The following is a 19797-nucleotide window of genomic DNA, read 5'->3' as shown; positions in this document are numbered from 1 at the left end:
AATTATGAACAGTTCCGTCTGGCTGGAGGAGAGAAAGAGACCAGAGGTAAGGAGTGAGCCAGATAGTGAAGGATCTTGCACTTCCTGTTCAGGAGAACGCTTTTTCCTCAGGGCACCAGAAAGCCATTGAAGAGTTCTGAGTAGGGGCGTGAACAAGATTTTCACTTGAGAAGCCTCCCCTCAGAGCCCTGCCCTGTCTGGAAGCTCCTGCAGTCCTCTGGGTGGGGATGCCCTTACTCAGGTAAGGGCGGTGGGGTTGGGGAGAAGTCGGTGGGTCTGAGGGAAATTTAGCCTGTGGTATTGTTGGTCCATGACGGTTGGCCGCATAGAAGAGATGAGAGAAAGCGAGGAATCCAGGCTAACACCTGGGATTCTTGTACATGGTGTCACTGGGGAACACAGAAGTGGAGCCGGTTTGGAGATTGAGGAAGGTGGGTTTCCCTTCTGGCTGTGCTCAGCGTGACCCGCGGGAAGCCAAGTGGACATGGCCATTGTTCAGCTAGAGGGGCCGCTGTAAAGCTTGGGGGCTGCTGTGGGTTCGGCCATCAGTCTTGGTAGGCGTGCAATCACCCTGGAGGGTGGCAAACTGAGAGGAGAAGCTGGTCCCAGACACCCTGAGGGACAGCAGCACAGAAGGATGGACAGGGGAGAGATGCCGGTGAAGATGTGACCAGGGTAGTCGGTGTCAAAATAAAACGGGGAAACCGTGTGTGAGTAGCAGGAGCGATCAGATCAGCGGCGTGAAGTGCTGTGGGGTGGGTGAGTGACAGGAGCCCAGCGTCCCCCGGAAGGTGGCAGCAGTAGCATTCTTGGTGAGAGCCCTATTCCAGCATGGGGGATGGGAGCTTAACCACTGGGTTCAGGACAGTGGAAAGAGAGAAAAGGAACAGGTAACATAGGAAACCCTTTTGGTCAAGTGAAAAAGACGGGTTGTGTCATCACAGTACATTTTGGTGGAACCCTTCAGCAGACTGTGCAGTCACTAAGGTGTAACAGGGAAGGACTTGAAGACAGGTGATGGCACACAAGTGGACGTCAGGGGAGCACGTTGCTGCAAAATAAATAAATAAATACATCTGGGAAAGTTTCATCAGCACTGGAATTGAGTATTTTGCATGATGGAAGATCTTAATTTCCTCCTATATTTGTTTTTTCGTGTTTTTCCCCCCCAAGACCATGGTTTTTATAATTCAGAAGTTTTGAAATTAAAAATCACTATTAGAAGACTATCATGGAGCCTTTCTTCTTGTGCATATTAAAATGCTGAGGATCGGAGGGGACACTGAAGGTACATGGAAGGGGACAGTTGCTGGAGCAGGGTCAAGGGAAGGAAGGAGGGAGAGGGATCCAGGGCACGTGGGGAGGGATCAACTTTTGACCCTACGAGGGAAGGAAGAGGTGGATGTAGATGCAAGTGGGTTTCCTGGGGATGAAAGGAGACAGGTTATGTGCTTTGAAGGGAGGAAGGAGGTGGGGTCCCAGGTTGGGAGAGGTGCAGTGCTGTGGGTTCAGAACCCGAATGTAGACGGACATCTGCCTGTGGCTGAACACGCGGTGGCTCGGGGCCGGGGATGGGGTGCCTGCCAGCGTGAGCCGTGAAGGCACAGGGTCTTTTCAAGCAGGACCAAGTGGTGATGGTTCTGAAGGGAGGAGGCGCTCCCCCCACCCCCGCCCTCCCACCCCATGGCAAGGTCATGGGCCGGGCGGTTCTCTCAGAAGAGCTGTCTCTCCACTGAGGCAGAGGTGGAGAGAATCTAGGTGAAGGGCTGGGTGGTTTGTTTTGTTTTTTTTTTAATGTTATTTATTTTTGAGAGCGAGAGAGACCTAGGGCGAGCGGGGGAGGGGCAATGAGAGACAGAGACACAGAATCCTAAGCAGGCTCCTGGCTCTGAGCTGTCAGCACAGAGCCCGATGCCGGGCTTGAACTCATGAACCGTGAGATCATGACGTGAGCCGAAGTCTGAGCCACCGAGACGCCCCACAGGCTGGGTGTTGCAGTTTGGAAAGGATGTTGTGGAGGACACGGTGGAGAGGTTTGGAGGGGAGGAGAGCAGAGAGAGGGCTGGGGGGAGGGAGAGATTGGTCATATGGAGATGAGATTGTGGGAAGACTGGCTGTGGAGAAGCTTCTGTCTCGGGACAGTTTGGCGGGGACCAAGGATGTGAGGCCTGGAGATCACCGCAAGGTGGCCAGAGTACTCAGCCCTGTCGGATGGGATTTACTTGGGATGCGGTGGAGGCCTGCTCGCTGTCACTTCTGAGATCCTGTCTGATGGACGGGCGCCCACCCCTTGGCCTTGGACGACGTGGGCTGTCAGGGGCCCTCCGTGAGTCCCGGGCTGGTAGCGGCGTGCTGGTGGGCACACGGGCTGCCAGGGCTCTCCTCTGCAGTCTCTCCATCTCCCCACGCTCGGAGACCGTGCCTTTGCCCGCAGAACTGTCTGCAGTTTCTTAAAAATGGAACGTTCCAGTAATTCTCCCGGGTGGCCTGAACCTGTCCTCTCCCTGATCTACTTTATGGTGTTAGTCGTCTCAGAGAGGCGTGCGCTTGGTCACAGCCCGTGACTCCCGTGGTTCGTGAGAAGCCCGCCCTGACCGGTCCTCCCCTGCTTTCAGGAGGGGCCTGTGGGACCTGGCGTGTCCAGCCTGTGGCCTGTGCAGACGCGGGGTACGCCGTCCCTCACTGCAGCTTTGGGTCCTCTCTCTCTCCCTCCCTCCTCCCTCCTCCCTCCCTCCTCCCTCCCTCTCCCTCTCTCTCCCTCTCCCTCTCTCCCTCTCTTCCTCTCTCCCTCTCTTCCTCTCCAGGACATCGTTCTTTGTCTCTGCTGCTTCCTCCTCCCCCACCTCTTTCCCTCTTCCCGCCAGGCCTGAAGCAGTCTCCACAGCTCCCAGCTTTATAGACAGACCGCCTCGCTCCACCCCCATTCTTTTCTTCTGTCTGGGGTTTCTGCTCCTTTCGGACCAGCACCAGCACATGAAGAAGCTGTGCGCACTCCCTCATGTCCTTGCCCTTGAGCTTGCTCTAGTCCATCCTTCATCCCTAGCACTCCCCTCGGAACATCCTCTTTGAGGACACCAAGGACCTCTGTGTCGTCAAGTCCCAGCAGACCCTTGGCCATCTTGCTTCACCCCTGGCCACCCTCTGTAGTGAACCATTTCTTCTCTCGGCTTCTGTGACACCTCTGCCCAGTTCCCTTCTCGCCTCTCAGCCGTTTGGACGCTCTGGGAGTCTGCCCCAACACTCTGTCCTCTGTCCAGTACTTTCTTTCTCTTCCCAAGCTGTGCCTGCTGGGGAGCCTCAGAGTTCTTCTTGTTCCTCAGACCGCTGGGTCTCCAGATACCCCATGTCTCCCCCAGGCTTCAGGCCTCGTTATCTAGCTGCTTGGCATTTCCACGTAGGTGCCCGCTAGGTGTCTCACACTTGACACTCCGCCCTCTCCCCTCTCCCTTCCCCCCCCCCCCCACCTCCCTCCACACCCCTAGTCCTTCACACCTTAGGAAGGGGCACCAGTTGCTAAACCCAGCAACTTCGCCATCATCCTTATTTCTCTCGTTCCCCGTTTTAGCATCCAGTTTGTTGGCAAGTTCAGTACTGTCATTTCCCCTTCCACAGCACTCCACTGCCACCATCGTTGTCTGAGCCACTGTGCCCTCCCTCTTGGACCCCTGCAATAGCTTCCTGGCCCTGCCTTTCCTCCAGTCCACTCCCCACTGTGGAGCCAGACTGATCTTGGGAAAAGCTTATCCGATCATTTAACTCCCTCCTTTATATTTTCCTTTGCACTTGGAGTAAAATCCCAGCTCCTCGTGAGGCATCCAAGCGCCTCATTGCTTTCTGCCTGCCTCTCCGGCCTCGTCTCTGGTCGACCGTGCGTTGCCGTCGAGCTGTGGGCACACCGACCTCCCTTCTGCGCTCGGAGCCCTCAAGGTGTGCCTCCCCTCAGGGCCTTAGCATGTCCCTGTGCCTCTGTCTGCATGAGGCATGATGGTTATCGTTCTTAGTGGCCTCCTTTTCTTTTCTCATTAATCCTGTGCGCTGAGTACAGTGGAATGAAATCTGTTTGCTTTCTCTGTCTAGTTTGAATCTGGGGGATCTCCTCCTTGGCCGAGTGGGAGCTCCGAGCTGCTGACAGACGTGATGTTTTCCCGGTTGCTGTCGGTGGCCCGAAGACAAAGGACCGGCCGAGGATGGCAGAACTGGTCGTCGGGGAGAAGCGGTGCGTCAGCCGCCGAGGTGCATTCTGTCGCCCTGCCTGCCCAGGCGCAGGTGGTCATCTGTGGTGGCGGAATCATGGGCACATCCGTGGCCTATCACCTCTCCAAGATGGGCTGGAAGGATATTGTCCTTTTGGAGCAGGGCAGGTGAGGACCAAACGGGACACGGCTTGGGGCCATGTTGCACTAACTTAGCGTGGGCTCCCCTCTACCCCTTTCCTCCCGGTAACCTGTCCCGGCAGTGGCTAACCTAACTGTCACTAAGTAGCATGAGAACAGTCACAGAAAGGCGAACTCTCCTGTCCGTGGTTTTGCGATGCGTCATACCTGTGTTTTCGGGCTCCGAGAGAGGCGGCAGGTGCCGACAAGCCGAGTATCCAAAGAGGGTGTATTTTATTTCAGGGTCACGGCACATCTGACCATCTTGTTCTNCCCCCCGCCACTGAATTAACTTATTTTAGAGCCGTGCTAGAGGTACAGAGCAAATGCAGAGGTCTTACCGAGTTCCGGTGTGCCTCATGCCTGTGTGCACCTGTGACTGACATGTTAGGTTGGGGGTTACTGTTACGTCTGATGAATCAGTATGGATGCCTCCTTACTGACTAAGGTTCATACTTTGTATAAGTTGTTTCACTTTCCCCTTAAAGTCCTTTTTCGTTCTGTTGCCTACCAGGAATTGAATGGCATTTAACAAATCTGTTGTAATTATTTCTGAATAGGCAGTGCATTTACACGATTCAGAATTGAACACTGTAAAAGAGTGTACAGGGAAAGTCTGCCTCTCGTCCCTGACTTCTAGCTGGAAGTTTCCCTCGCTGGAGGCAAGTTAAGTTCCTAGTGTATGGTTCCAGAGGCTCCCCATGTATAAAAGCAAACGTGTTGGTCAGTGTGTACACGCGGACGTGGGTATTCACTTATTTTCTCTTTTTTTGTTCAAGTTAGTAGCATCTTTTTTTTTAATGCTTTTTATTTATTTCAAGGAGAGAGAGAAAGACAGCGTGAGCAGGGGAGGGTCAGAGAGAGAGGGAGTGACAGACTCTGAAACAGGCTCCAGGCTCTGAGCTGGCAGTCAGCACAGAGCCCGACGCGGGGCTCGAACCCACGAACCGCGAGATCATGACCTAAGCGAAAGTCGGACGCGTAACCGACTAAGCCACCCAGGCGCCCCTAGTAGCATCTTAAATAGTGCTCCTCCCATGCTGTTTTCATTAGGATTGTCCCATACTGTTGCAGAAGAGCATTCTCGTGCCTTTTTATGGCTGTGTAGTGTTCCGTTGTATAGATGAACGCCAACCTTTGAAATCCCTCTCCCGTCAGGACATTTAGGTTGTTTCAAACCTCTTTTGATATTACAGACGATGCTGGTAATGAGGGTCTTTGAACTAGTTGCATTCACAGGTCTGGGGGGGGTCTACCTAATAGCATTTTGGATCCATCCTGCAGGCTGGCTGCCGGCTCTACGAGGTTCTGTGCCGGCGTCCTGAGCACCGCCAGGCACTTGACCATCGAGCAGAAGATGGCAGACTATTCCAACAAACTCTACCACCAGTTAGAGCAAGAAACAGGGATCCAAACAGGTAAGCAGGTAATCTGCCATCTACTGGTCTGCCTGTGTCCTGGACTCTTTTACTCGGTACCGTATGTGGTCCGATACCCAGTGTGCCTGGGGATTTGTAGTTGAGGCTTGAGCTTTAGTCCGAGCTCTGCACTCGTCCCGGTCTTCCCGTGGGCAGGTGTGTGAGTGTGTGGCGCTGTCCCTGGTTTCCCCATCTGTCAGTTGAGGGCATTCAGTCGTTATCCCAGACCCTATCCAGATGCCATAATTCTTATGGTGTGAAAGCTTTCCTGTGCCATTTCCTGTGTCACTCTCTGAGGTATATAGTCAGTGGCCGCATTTGGCTCCTGAATGAGGAAGAGAAGCAAGTACTTAAGTTTCGGTGCTTGATAGTGAAATCCTAGTCTGAGCCACTGAATTTCACCAGTTGTGCTTAAGGATATTTGTGACTGAAAAGCTTAAGCGTATGTTACCCCTTATGTGTGTCCTCAGGGGAAAAGATCCCAGGGAATCGTGAGCTGAGTACGACTGAGCGAGTAGAACAGGGAGTCCAAGCTACGGGACGGTCCCGTACCATAACGAGTAGGAGGCAGGTCCGTCAGCTTGTTGCGAGGTGATGGACTAGCCAGAAGCCCAGGGTTGAGCCTGTGTGGTGGCTGCTGAAACCGTTGGGTGGCCACGGGAACCGTCCTGAGCGAGTAGCCGGGCCTAGTCGCTCGTGTAGCCCAGGGCTGCTCTTATGAAGACCTGCGGGATTCAGATCACAGAGGATTCAGGACTCCTCCTGACAGGGATGGTAGCTCGATCTGTGGGCCAGCTGAGGTGGCTGTGACACGTGGTCACAGGGTAAGCACAGCCTGTGGCGCACTTTGCTGGCAAACTAGAAATCATGTGGCATGTGACACGGTTTTCACTGGGGAAGGTGAGAGTTTAACTACTAGAAATTTTGATGGCAGGCCAAGGTTTTATAGCATTTCCCTTCCGTACAGTTCATGCTGTGACGAAGCGTGACCTTGTTTGTCAATTCTGGATTAGCACGCGTGTCCTGTAACTAGATTAGGTAGATGTGGGAGTGGCGACGGGAGATGCCAGGAGAGGAGCTGCAGGCAGGCAGGAGGAGGTTGTACGTGCTGGGGCGCGTGAGCAGGGTTCCCCGGCCGGCCCTGCGCGGACACCGTGCTGAGCGGGCGCCTCACCCGGTCCCTGCCCGGCAGATGAGCCCGACTCCCTCGGTGCCTCGCTCTTGGCCAGGCTTGCTTTGGAGAGGCGAGGACTCGCGAGTGAAGATAGCGACTGCAGTGCGGGCCGCTGCGCGGCCTCTAGCTTTTGTTAGGGAAGATGCCGGATACGTGCAGGACAGGCGGGAAGGGTCCCTCCGGGTTGGATTGAGTTGATGGCCACCGGTACCCGAATCGGGAGTTTACCAGAGATCGGGTCAGAAGAGGGTCCACGTATTGGGCCCGGCCCCAGAACTGCTGACTTCCGGCCCTCCGGTTCAGTTCCTCATGCTTTGCCGGGCCTTGCATTGCTCACCTGGTTGGGTGCTAGAGGAATCCGGTCCTAGGCCTCTTTTCTATAAGGAAAGGTAGTCTCACTTGAGTGCTGGGTCACCATCTGAAAGCCTTGTTAGGTCTGGTATCCCCTTGATGCTTGTGGGACAGAGAGGACGTCAGGCAAGGGAGAGTCCACGGATCAGCCTCAGTCCGTCATCCCCAGTGCAGTTCAGCGGTGGCGCAGTGAAGGGTGGCGTGGGGCCCCCCGGTGGAAAATTGCGTTACCGGGCAGAACGCACAGGTGTGCGCTACCTGGATCGCTGCCATTGGGCTGCTTTTGAGACCTTAAATGAAGACAAGTGACCTGTGTACAGCCTGGACTTCATAAGATACTACATGCTAATCCTCTGAGATAGTTTATTTCCTTGATGTGTATGCTTTTTGAGGGGATTTTCTGAAAGTAGAGGGTGTAGGAAAGTATAAGGAGTTGGGATTCCCTAAAGCTGAGGACTCTCTTTGGGTTTGTTTTTATGCCTCAGAGCCCCTGCTGAGTTCCCTTCTGAAATAGTTCATTTATTTGGGGTGTATGTTCACAACTTAAATATTCTGACACTCAGTGCTTCATGCAGTTATTGTTCCAGACCGTGTACCCCATGCAGATCTTGTCTCTCCAAAGTTTGCCTCATCTTTTGTTGGTGCTGTTTACTTAATAGTTTATTGTAGCTCTTTGTCCCATCTTTTGGACTGGGATATTTCTCCACTCTCTTCCTTTCTTTTTCCTCAAATACAGAAACATTCTTTTTTTTTTTTTAGTTACTTAGACGTTAATTAATTTTTGTGAGACAGAGAAGAAGCAGGGGAGGGGCAGAGAGAGAGGGAGACACAGAATCCAAAGCAGGCTCCAGGCTCTGAGCTGTCAGCACAGCTGATGTGGTGTTTGAACCTATGAACTGTGAGATCATGACCTGAGCCAAAGTTGGAACTTAAGTGACTGAGCTACCCTGATGCCCCCAGAAACATTCTTAATAGTAGTTAAATGAAAGTGAAAGAGTACTTGGAGTGCTCTCCAAGTTAGCTCATAGAGATTCTCTGGTTATACCTGCAGAGGCCAGTGCCATAATATATGCTGGTTGGTTTGTTTGTCCCTTTTCCCATTACCTGACATTTGTAGTTTCATCTTTTTTTTTAAATTAATGGCTATCTGTTTTTTATTTTAATGTTTATTTTTGAGAGAGAGAGAGCATGAGTGGGGAAGGAGCGGATGCGGGGGTTGGGGGTGGTACACAGGATCCAAAGCAGGCTTCAGGCTCTGAGCTGTCAGCACAGAGCCCAACACGGGGCTCAAACCCACTCAAACTGTGAGATTGTGACCTGAGCCGAAGTTGAACACTTAAACTACTGAGCCACCCAGTTGCCCCCACAGTTTTCTCTCTCTCTTTTTTTTTTTTGTTATAAATAATGATGCAGTAAAGATCCTTGTCAATATATCTTTGTTTTCTCTTGCCATTTCTAATGGATAGATTTCTAAAAGGTGGATAATTTGAGCAAAAAGTGTGTGTATTTTAAACTCTGCTAGGTAGTGCCAGATCATCCTCTGAAAAGGCCATCCTCTCATCATGCATGTTTGAGAGCACTTTTATCTTTATAGTCTTTCAACACTGGGTATTACTTTTTATATTATTTTTTGTTAAGTAATCTCTATGCCTAACATTAGGCTCCACCTCATGACTCTGAGATCAAGAGTCACTGGCTCCACTAACTGAGCCAGCCAGGTGCCCAACATTGGGTATTATTTTCCTTTTTGCTAATCTGAGAGATGGAAAAAGTTACCAGATTCTAATTTGCATGTCTTTCATTAAACATTATTTTGTGGGTTTATTGACTATATTTCTTTTCTAACTTGTCTTTTAATATTAGATGTGTACCTTCTTTGCTTACTGAATTTAAGAGTTCTGTTATATGGCTTTGAACCTGTGACAGTAAATTTTTTGTCAGAAAGCTCTAGACCAAACTTAAAAGTCCTCTGTGGGAAAACAGTGGACCATTAATCTTGTTAACAGGTCATATGTTGTTATTGCAGTTGGTTCTCTTTGGAAGAGCACAATTTGACATCCTGTGTGAAACATGATGGGTTGTGTAGCTTTGTATAGGATGGTACTGGCCTCCCATGCGGAAGCTTTGGTAGTAAATAGGAAGTGACTCCTGAACCCTTTGCAGTGAGATTCAGGGTGTGATGAGCCGGTGAATTGCTGGCCAGGATCACTGCACTGGTCTGGTGTAGGTACGGTTTTTATTTTTTATTAAAAAAATTTTTTTTAATTTTTTTAATGTTTTTAATTTATTTCTGGGAGGGAGGGAGAGGGGGAGAGAGAGAGAGAGAGAGACAGCATGAGCAGGGGAGGGTGAGAGAGAGAGGGAGACACAGAATCTGAAACAGGCTCCAGGCTCTGAGCTGGCTGTCAGCACAGAGCCCGATGCGGGGCTCGACCCACGAACCGTGAGATCATGACCTGAGCCGAAGTCAGACATTTAACCGACTGAGCCACCGAGGCACCCCCCCAAAATTTTTTTACTGTTTGTTTATTTTTGAAAGAGACATAGTATGAGTTGGGGAGGGGGAGGGAGAGAGGGACAGAGGATCTGAAGCAGGCTCTGCTCATGACCTGAGCCAAAGTCAGATGCTTAACTGACTGAGCCACCGAGGCTCCCCTAGCTACAGTTTTTAAAAATGAGTCTCTGAAATTTCAGATCTCCAAACTTAGATAGACATTCTCATCATGTCAGGGAAGGGCATATTTATTTGATGGTTTCAAAGGAGATGAGGAAAATATTTAAATGGTCCTCCTGTGCTGCCTTTTTAAAAGATAGCTGAGGGGTGCCTGGGTGGCTTAGTCAGTTAAGCATCTGACCGCAGGTCATGATCTCACCATTTTTGGGTTCAAGCTCTGCATCGGGCTCTGTGCTGACAGCTCAGAGCCTGGAGCCTGCTTCAGATTCTGTGTCTCCATCTTTCTTTGCCCCTCCCCCTACTCACACTCTTTCTCTCTCTCAAAAATAAACTTTAAAAAAATAGAGCAATTATTTAAGATGTATATTAAAATCCTTCTTGCTCCTCCCCAAACCCCAGTTGAGGATGCTGGGATGGGGCAGTGCCAGGAAGACTCCTACAGGTCTTCCAACCTGTAACCTGGCGGGGTCACTCCCCTGGCCCCTGCAGCTGGCCTGGTCTGCTCAGTGTGGGCTGGTTTTCCTTCCAGGTTACATAAGGACAGGCTCCATCTTTCTAGCCCAAACTCAGGACCGGCTCATCTCTCTGAAGCGCATCAACTCCAGGTTAAAGTACGTATGAAGCTAGAAGCCTGTCGTGACACTCCTGTCATACTCCTCTCTGCCTGAGGGCCATGCATGTCATTGTCCCCTTGTGTTCTGCGGCAGTGTCATAGGCATCCCTTCTGAGATCATCTCCCCCAAGAAAGTGGCCGAACTTCACCCTCTCCTCAACGTGCACGACCTGGTGGGGGCCATGCATGTCCCCGAGGATGCGGTGGTGTCCTCTGCTGATGTGGCTCTTGCCCTGGCAAGTGCTGCCTCCCAAAATGGTAAGCAGGTTTCTGGGTGAGGAGGAAAGAGGTCACGTAAGAAGGTTTCTCACAATCAGCAGGGACACCAGCTTGGCTTCCGTTTTTGAACAGTGGCTCTTAGAATGTTTGTTTGAATATACTATCTGTTAATAAATGTTTTTCCTCACGGCTACATTTTTCTTATTAAAGCTCTAAGGAACCGGTTTTTAGTAATGGCCGAAAGTTCAGACTTAGGGGAATTCCCCTCCCACAGACCGTGAGAAGCTCCAAGGGCAGAAGAAGCCAGTCATGTCCTGGCATTGGGATAAATGAGGGGAAGACTAAGCAGTGTCCTTGGTGTTCTGCACTTCGGATGAACTGATTCATGGTGTGGGTGGATTAGGATTTAAGATGCCCTATGTAAACATTTTCTCTCCTCCCCCTTTTATGATTCCTAGAACTGAATTGTGTACTAAAGTCACCTGCTGTTTTCAGTCTTGGAAGAGGCCCATCGACACAGTCCCAGGATGTGGTTCCTGGGAGTTTTTGTGTTTTTAAATTAAAGCATTGACCTGGCTTTTTCAGCATTTCTCATGGGTTTAGAATCTGCTGCAGAGGCCTTAATTCTGGGCCATCTGAAGACAGACGCACCGCCTCTTTGTTTACCTTGGAACAGGTGTGCAGATCTATGACCGGACAAGCGTGCTTCATGTAATGGTCAAAAAAGGACAAGTAACTGGTGTGGAGACCGATAAAGGACAGATCGAGTGCCAGTATTTTGTCAACTGTGCTGGTCAGGTAGGTTAGCAACAACATTGGGTCACTGATGTAACTTACCGGTCACTGCCGGGATTTTGGGTATGGAGACATGAGGTTAATACTGTGATGGACTAAGCACATCTCAGGGACCACCTGTTCCTTGTTGGGACTAGAAACCTCAGAACTCCTGTGCCCTCAATCAGAAGCCTGTAGCTAGTCCTCAAGGAAAAGCACCATAGGGACCCTTTCCTTCCTCCACCCTGGGTTAATCAGTGCTCTCCTGGCCAGGAAGGCCGCAAAAATGGGTGGGCACTGACACATCCTTGGTGTTGGGTCTTTGTGTGGTGTTTAATTTCATTCTACAACCTAGCACATAAGTACTAGGCTATTTTTTGTGTTAGGAGCATCGATTCCGTTCAGAGCACTAAGCTGCTTGGAGTTTTAAGACACATTGGTCCACTGGCTTCTACTCAACAATGTTCAGGTGACCTCCAGGTACTTTTTGCCTCATGAGGGTCACATGTGATGGTATTTGGGGTTTGTAGTCGAGGCCAGGCATTTTGTTAGAAGGGCCTCACTTGCCCCCCATGAGCTCCTAAGTCTGTCATTCTTTGGTCTGAGAATAGTAGTTATGGTTTAAAAAGTATGATGTTGCTCCCCACCATGTAACTGAGCTAAATAAAGCAGGCTGCAATGTGGCTTCCCGCACCAGACGTTGGGACAAGAGCACACATAGGCCACTTGAAATTAAACTCTTTTCAAGCGGCTGAACTTGCTCATTTGTCTTTCTGTTCCTCTTCCCACCCACAAATCAACCTGTCCATTTGTAGTGGGCATACGAGCTGGGTCTGTCCAACGAGGAGCCGGTTAGTATCCCGTTACATGCCTGCGAACACTTCTACCTTCTGACTCGCCCCTTGGAGACCCCTCTGCAGAGCAACACACCAAGTGAGGACTTACGCTTTGTCTTTAATCGTATTCCCTTGCCACTCTTCTGTCCTCTAAAAAGGAAGACTTTCTGCTAAGGACAGACTGTACTTGAAAGAGCCTTGTCTTCTCCGAAGCATGTTGCAGGGAGGCGGACCAAATTCCACCTTCTCTGTAAGAAATCTTTATGAAAGGATGGATAAGACGGGCATTCCAGTGAAGCATTTTTTTAGTTCAATTTGTAAGCTAATTGCAGTCCCCAGCGGAGGTCCAAATTGAGAATATTTGTAATGTAACCTGGAGTTTTGGACTGAACGGCATACATTGTAGAGAGCTTATAGGGAAGCTTAAGTTGCCTTACTCCATGACCCCAAGCACCACGGGAGAGGGCTTGATGTCACATGGAAGGAATGGGCTCCCAGTACCCCCTTTCTGCTAGGCTCTCACAGTCACTGTGGTAGTTCCGAAGTTTGGTTGTGAGGACCAGAGCTTGTAGGGAACTGAGCAGGTTGGGGACAGAGAAATAGTCTCCACTGTAATGTGAGAGGGAGGATCCTCCCCCATTACCTAGAAAGTTCTGTGTTCACTGAATGCTCTTCACTAATAGAGCCAGTAGGCATTTTTGTTCTGCTTTTTCTGTCCATTTAGAAAGCTGGTTTNCTCTTTGGGTTTGTTTTTATGCCTCAGAGCCCCTGCTGAGTTCCCTCCTGCGTCGGATGCCAGAACTGGAGACTCTGGAGATCATGAAGTTGGTCAACTGCCCTGAGACCTTCACCCCAGACATGAGGTGCATCATGGGCGAGTCTCCGGCAGTGCAGGGCTACTTTGTCCTGGCGGGAATGAACTCTGCCGGCCTGTCGTTTGGAGGAGGGGCTGGAAGGTAAGTCTTTTGTGCCTAGACTCTGCTTCCTAGAGTTACTTGTTACTAATCTGGTGTGTTAACAGTAAGGAGGGAGGTACACCTTATATGAGAGTTGTTCCCTTCAAAGTAATCACTGTGGGATAGTCTAGCAATGTCACTGTGCACAGGGTTTTGGGAAGTCTTTTTTTGGAGTTAGTCATGGAGCCTGTGGGATATACTTTTTGGCTCTTGAGGTGTAACAAACACTGAGTGTGCATTTGAGTTTATAAACATTAAGTATGGTGAGTGACATAGACAATCATGCGGATTAGTACCAGTTTTCTTTACAAACTACAGATTGATTATGGGGCACCTGTATGGCTCAGTTGGTTGAGCACCCGACTTGATTTTGGCCCAAGTCATGATCTCAGGGTTCCTGAGTTCGAGCCCTGCGTTGGGTTCTGCACTGACAGTGTGGAGCCTGCTTGGGATTCTGTTTCCTCTCTTTCTTTCTGCTCTCTCCCTAAATAAATAAATAAATAAATAAACAAACAAACCCATAGATATAGATAGATAAGTAATAAGATTTACATATTGATTAAAACAAGCCAGAAAGGACAAATACTGTGTGCAGTACAGTTCATAAAGACCCTTAGGGTAATGCAGTTCATAAAGACAGATGGTACAAGGGCGGTTGCCAAGATGGGGACTGGAACGGAGAGGGGCTGCTTCACAGGTGGATGTAGTTTCAATCTGGGAAGATGAAGAGTTCTGGGGGTGGATGGTTGTGATGTTTATACAGCAGTGGCAGTGTTCTTAATGCCATTGAACCTCACAGTTGGAAATGACTAAGATGGTTGATTTTCTATTCTGTGTGTTTTACCACAATTTAAAGTTACTATTTTTTTTTTTTTAAGTTTATTTACTTAGAGACAGGAAGGAAAGGGGCAGAGAGACAATCCCAAGCAGGTTTTACATATTAGTGTGGAGCTCGATGCAGGGCTCAAACCCACAAACCATGAGACCATGACCTGAACTGACTGAAATCAGGAGTCAGAAGCTTAACCAACTGAGCCACCCAGGCACCCCGAGTCCACTTTTCTTGAGTGACTTGTAGAATGGCTCTGAAAACAGTCATGGAAGAGGAGTTACGAGAAGCAGAGATGTGATCAGATAGTTGTATAACCTTCTGAAAGTTTTCCAGAAAAAACCCTTTGGATGTATGAATAGAGTACGATAGATGTGGCTTATGTCTTAAAACACTTTCTAGGGGGGAACCTGCGTGGCTCAGTCGGTTGTGTCTGACTTTGGCTCAGGTCATGATCTCATGGTTCATGGGTTTGAACCCCATACTGGGCTCTGTGCTGACAGCTCAGAGCCTGGAGTCTGCTTCAGATTCTGTGTCTCCCTCTCTCTCTCTGCCCCTCCTCCACTCTCATTCTGTCTCTCTTAAAAATAAACCTTAAAAAAAAACTTCCTAGGGAACCTTATCATTAGAAATAAAATGATCAGAGCAGATTTGAGAGCAGTAGATGGATCCATGTTTATTTCTTCAGAAAAATTGGAAATTGCCCAGAGTTTCTCAACCAATCTGTGACAAGATAGGATGTTTGATTCTGTTGGTTCTTGTTTCCTAGTACAGTTAGGAGAGTATCCCATCTGAGGCCCAGCAACTTCCCCCACATCTAAACAGGTACCTTGCTGAATGGATGGTGCATGGTTATCCATCAGAAAGCATCTGGGAATTGGACTTGAAACGTTTTGGAGCCCTCCAGAGCAGCCGCACCTTTCTGCGCCACCGAGTCATGGAAGTCATGCGTGAGTAGAGCTTGATCCCACTTGCATCTAGTTGAAGGCATCTTCCTTGGGGGCTGTTGGATCATTCAGAGGAGCAGATCTTTCCCTCAGTTCTTTAATAATTGCTTCAAGCTGGCCTCTCAAGTTTGACTGGTCAGGCCTATGTTGGGGCATTAGGCCCCATGTGATACTTATAGAACTTTCTCATTAGTATATTGTCGTTTACTTACCTCTGGGAACAGGAAAGAAGAAAAAGACTTGCAGGTGGTAATTGCTGTCAGACTTCCTCCTGCAGCTTCTTGTAGCGGACTAGCATTGTCAGGTCAGGGAATTTGCCTTACTCTCAAAACTTGAAGCATCTCTGAGTGATTTTTGTCATGACTGTTACATGCCAGCAAGATAGGAAACCACTTCTCAAAAAATACAAAAACGTACATTTCTCTTGTCCTCCTCATTCCTACTTCTCTCCAGCTTCATTGTAACTTGTTACTTTACCTTGTCTTTATTTTCTAGAGACAGCTTTTGTATCAAGAATTGAACCAAATCAGATTGTAATTTCATCTTTCTATACTGAGGAACTATTCTGAGACTTTGCCAAAATATATCTAAGTATTTGGGGCATGTTTATGCTCCCAGCTGAGTTTCTGCAAGGGCTGTGACTGCCATCCTTGATTAACAGCGAAAAGCTGGTTTATTAGCAGGTGGTTCCATTCATGGTGAGGCCTTTGGATCACCTTTAGCACCGTGTGCTCATTTTTAGAGAATGAGCACACGGGTAGAGAATCCTACCTGTGGAAGACAACCTGGCAGCAGTATGGTTGGCTGCTAAGGTTCTTTATTTGTAGCAAATATTTTGGTTAAAATGTTAACTTGCCAGAAGTCTAGCTTTCCCCAGCCATTTGTTACTTTAGAACCCATGCAAACCATAATGGAGCTTGAGTTTCTCCATGATGACCTGGCACGCTGGGTGGCCTTCTCTGATTCTCATAGAATAGGAATTGGAGGCATGACAGAAAATGGGGAAAGGGTAAATAGAACCTAAAGTACCAGAGAAGACTGAAAAATTGTCACAAGATAAGGCAACCACTGTGGCTTCTTCTCTTTAATTTCTCAGCCTCCTTCCCACCCTGATGGACCTCTTGTTTGGAATGGTTTGAGGTCAGCTCCTCTCTTTGGAAGGGACTAGAGAACACACTTTTTCTGGCTATTTTTACTTATTGCTGTTGCAGATTGGACATTAGGAGAAATGAATTGTGACCCTAGCTTTGTTATGTGAATAATGTCACTGGGACAGTACTGTGCAGCCTGTCAAATTTCAGAGCCACCAAATCAAGGTATGCTGTGTACCCTTTCACCTCAGAAACAGGTTAAATATTAGAGAGGAAATGAGTGTAACAGATCAGAGATCCCAGCAACACAGGCGCTGTCGAGAAGCAAGTGCCCTGTTTTCACACTCTGCTCTTCAGATGCAGCCTTCGTCTCTGCTGTGGGACCTAGTGAGGTTTACAAGTATGACCTTTGTCCCCTTGTCTCCGCCTGCTAACTTGAAACGGTAATTGTGAACAAGACCTGGAGTTGTTGCATGACTCACAGCCCTGTAACTCTGTAGAAGGATCAGAGCAGCTCTTACAACATCATTCTTTCTTCTGGAGCCTGCCTGTTATAGCGGGTACTGTTCGCACGTTAGGTCCCATTAGGCTGGAGAGCCTGCTCTTTTGAACAGGAGCACCTCCTGAATCTAGTGATGCTGTGTTCTTGGGCTCTGTGATTTGGGTTTGTAGAGACTGTTCTCATCTGTTCTAGCTCTCCTGTATGATCTGAAGGTTCCCCGTTGGGACTTCCAGACTGGGAGGCAGTTACGCACCTCTCCTCTCTATGACCGGCTGGATGCACAAGGAGCCAGGTGGATGGAAAAACATGGATTTGAGAGGCCAAAGTACTTTGTGCCACCAGATAAGGGTAAGAAGGCCCGTTCTCTCATTTTTATTCTTTTTTGCCTTGAAACCTAATAAAACACATTTTTAAATGTATTACAGCTAGAATATGTTCCAGAAGAACAAAGAAAAACCCGTCACACTATACTAATCTATACAGGGAGAGTCCCCAGTATAAATTTCCTTTTCTCTTTTCCTTTTGTTGTTTTCCGGTCCGTAGACCTCCTGGCACTGGAGCAGAGCAAGACTTTCTATAAGCCAGATTGGTTTGACATTGTGGAGTCTGAAGTCAAGTGCTGTAAGGAAGCTGTGTGTGTCATTGACATGTCCTCTTTCACAAAGTTTGAAATAACAGTAAGTGCTTGGGAACCAAAATAATAGAATCAGAACTTCTGAATATTTATTGAACCTCTCCTGTTTTTCACCTACCTCTTCATAACCAATTTCATAAGAACTCTGGTATGTTTTAGTGTTTTATCTGTATTACATTTTTCTGAAGTTTAGCTCTTTCTGGATTTTAATCTGCTTGTAGAGGCCCACTTATCATTAGAATCAAGAGCCACTTGGGGCACCTGGGTGACTCAGTCGGTTAAGCGTCTGACTTTGGCTCAGGTCATGATCTTACTGTTGGTGAGCCCTGCGTCTGGCTCTGTGCTAACAGCTCAGAGCCTGGAGCCTGCTTCAGATTCTGTGTCTCCCTCCCTCTCTGCCCCTCCCCTGCTCATGCTGTGTCTTCTCTCTCAAAAATAAGTAAACATTAAAAAACCAAACAAAAACAAAAAACGAGCTTTCTTTGGAGCTTCTTGCAGTGGAGTAAGTGCGCAGATACTGTTGCAGTGGGAACTGGCTAAGTGAATTTCCTCAGCAAGTCACACTGCTTGTCAGACTGTGTTACCAACCAGATGTTTTAGTGTTTTATCTGTATTACATTTTTCTGAAGTTTAGCTCTTTCTGGATTTTAATCTGCTTGTAGAGGCCCACTTATCATTAGAATCAAGAGCCACTTGGGGCACCTGGGTGACTCAGTCGGTTAAGCGTCTGACTTTGGCTCAGGTCATGATCTTACTGTTGGTGAGCCCTGCGTCTGGCTCTGTGCTAACAGCTCAGAGCCTGGAGCCTGCTTCAGATTCTGTGTCTCCCTCCCTCTCTGCCCCTCCCCTGCTCATGCTGTGTCTTCTCTGTCTCTCAAAAATAAGTAAACATTAAAAAAACCAAACAAAAACAAAAAACGAGCTTTCTTTGGAGCTTCTTGCAGTGGAGTAAGTGCGCAGATACTGTTGCAGTGGGAACTGGCTAAGTGAATTTCCTCAGCAAGTCACACTGCTTGTCAGACTGTGTTACCAACCAGATGTTTTTGTGCTCACTCTGTCTGCCTTCTTCCCTCACCCTGCAGTCCACTGGGGACCAGGCATTGGAAATTCTTCAGTACCTCTTCTCCAACGACCTTGATGTACCCGTGGGCCACATCGTACACACCGGCATGCTCAACGAGGGCGGAGGGTACGAAAATGACTGTAGCATAGCACGCCTCAGCAAGCGCAGGTGAGGCTGGCTGCTGCCCCCGCCCGCCCCGAGCACACTGCTTCCCGGAGGTGTCCTCGCAGAGCAGAGCGCCCAGCTCACGTGTCCGGGAAGCCATTCTTGTACTGAGGACCAAAAGACTTTCAGTAACTCCTGGCCAGTTCCTTAGCAATGCAATGCAAACAGAAGTCAAGGGGGAAATGGGGAAGAAACACACCAGATTTACAGACCAAATCGATGTGGAAATATCAGTCCCCGTGCTGGGAGAAGGTGTTCTGGTGTGTCAGTAGGTTTGTGTATCTTGGCACTAATAAGAAGCCAGGATCTTCTGTGCTTATGTGGTATATCTGGAACTATGTGCTCCTGGCCTCTGACCACAAAGAGATCATTTGCCAGTATTTTGTTCACTGGCTGCTTTGAAACGAGTTAATTTGACTGCTTCCTGACGCTTTATCTGATGCCTGGCTTACATTACTTTCTGGTCTCCCTTTCAGTTTCTTCATGATTTCCCCAACCGACCAGCAGGTCCACTGTTGGGCATGGCTTAAGAAACACATGCCAGAAGACAGCAACCTGCTTCTGGAGGACGTCACCTGGAAATACACTGGTAAGCCGGCACTCTGGGCCCAGCTGCACATGAAAAGACCAGCCTACCTGGATACTTTTTCTCCATCTGCCTTCTTTATATCTGATATTCAGAAATGGGGGTCAGAGTGAGAAGTGCGCTGGAGGCACTCTGGTCAGAGGACACTGACCTCTGATATGTCCCTGAGTTTTTCCAAGTGAGGCGTGAGTTGTGCTTCAGTCTGTTTGTCTTCTTCCCCGCTATGCCCCCTCCCCCTATGGAGGAGTGCAAATACTGGGTGAATGAATGAAAATCATTTGAAAAATACATCTTTAAATCTATTATCTAAATATTGTTTTCTTTAGAATTTCTCACCACCTTTTTTTTTTGAGTAAATAATTTTTGAGGATGACTTAATTTCCTGATGATCTTTTCCTTAGCAGTCCTGTCAGGGAGCAGCCCCTCCCGTCCGTCTCCTCATCCCAGATTGAACGCCTGCGTGCCCCCCACTTCACTGCCCCTCACTTCCAACATGCCCTCGTGGCCAGTTCATCACAGCAGCAGATCTGTTTAACTGCTTGCTACTACTAGACTGGCACACTACGCAGTGTTACTGAACCACAGTTGTTTC

The 19797-nt window shown here is 48.7% G+C and overlaps 1 protein-coding gene across 1 annotated transcript in view; it reads left to right on the top strand.

Moving 5' to 3' along the window:
- Nucleotides 1–19797, top strand: part of PDPR (pyruvate dehydrogenase phosphatase regulatory subunit) — a 35263-nt gene that overhangs the window by 2268 nt on the left and 13198 nt on the right. The window contains exons 2-9 of the mRNA XM_077752790.1: nucleotides 4078–4361; nucleotides 5658–5791; nucleotides 13196–13388; nucleotides 15043–15167; nucleotides 16950–17105; nucleotides 17301–17434; nucleotides 18474–18622; nucleotides 19096–19208. Coding sequence (XP_077608916.1) covers nucleotides 4138–4361; nucleotides 5658–5791; nucleotides 13196–13388; nucleotides 15043–15167; nucleotides 16950–17105; nucleotides 17301–17434; nucleotides 18474–18622; nucleotides 19096–19208 — 1228 coding nt within the window. The 5' untranslated portion in view covers nucleotides 4078–4137. The remainder of the gene's footprint in view (nucleotides 1–4077; nucleotides 4362–5657; nucleotides 5792–13195; nucleotides 13389–15042; nucleotides 15168–16949; nucleotides 17106–17300; nucleotides 17435–18473; nucleotides 18623–19095; nucleotides 19209–19797) is intronic.

This window comes from Crocuta crocuta, unplaced genomic scaffold, assembly GCF_008692635.1.
Source record: "Crocuta crocuta isolate KB4526 unplaced genomic scaffold, BGI_CrCroc_1.0 scaffold727, whole genome shotgun sequence".
Taxonomy (NCBI): domain Eukaryota; kingdom Metazoa; phylum Chordata; class Mammalia; order Carnivora; family Hyaenidae; genus Crocuta; species Crocuta crocuta.
The sequence above is the reverse complement of the archived record's forward strand: the minus strand, read 5'-3'. Positions and strand labels throughout refer to the sequence as shown.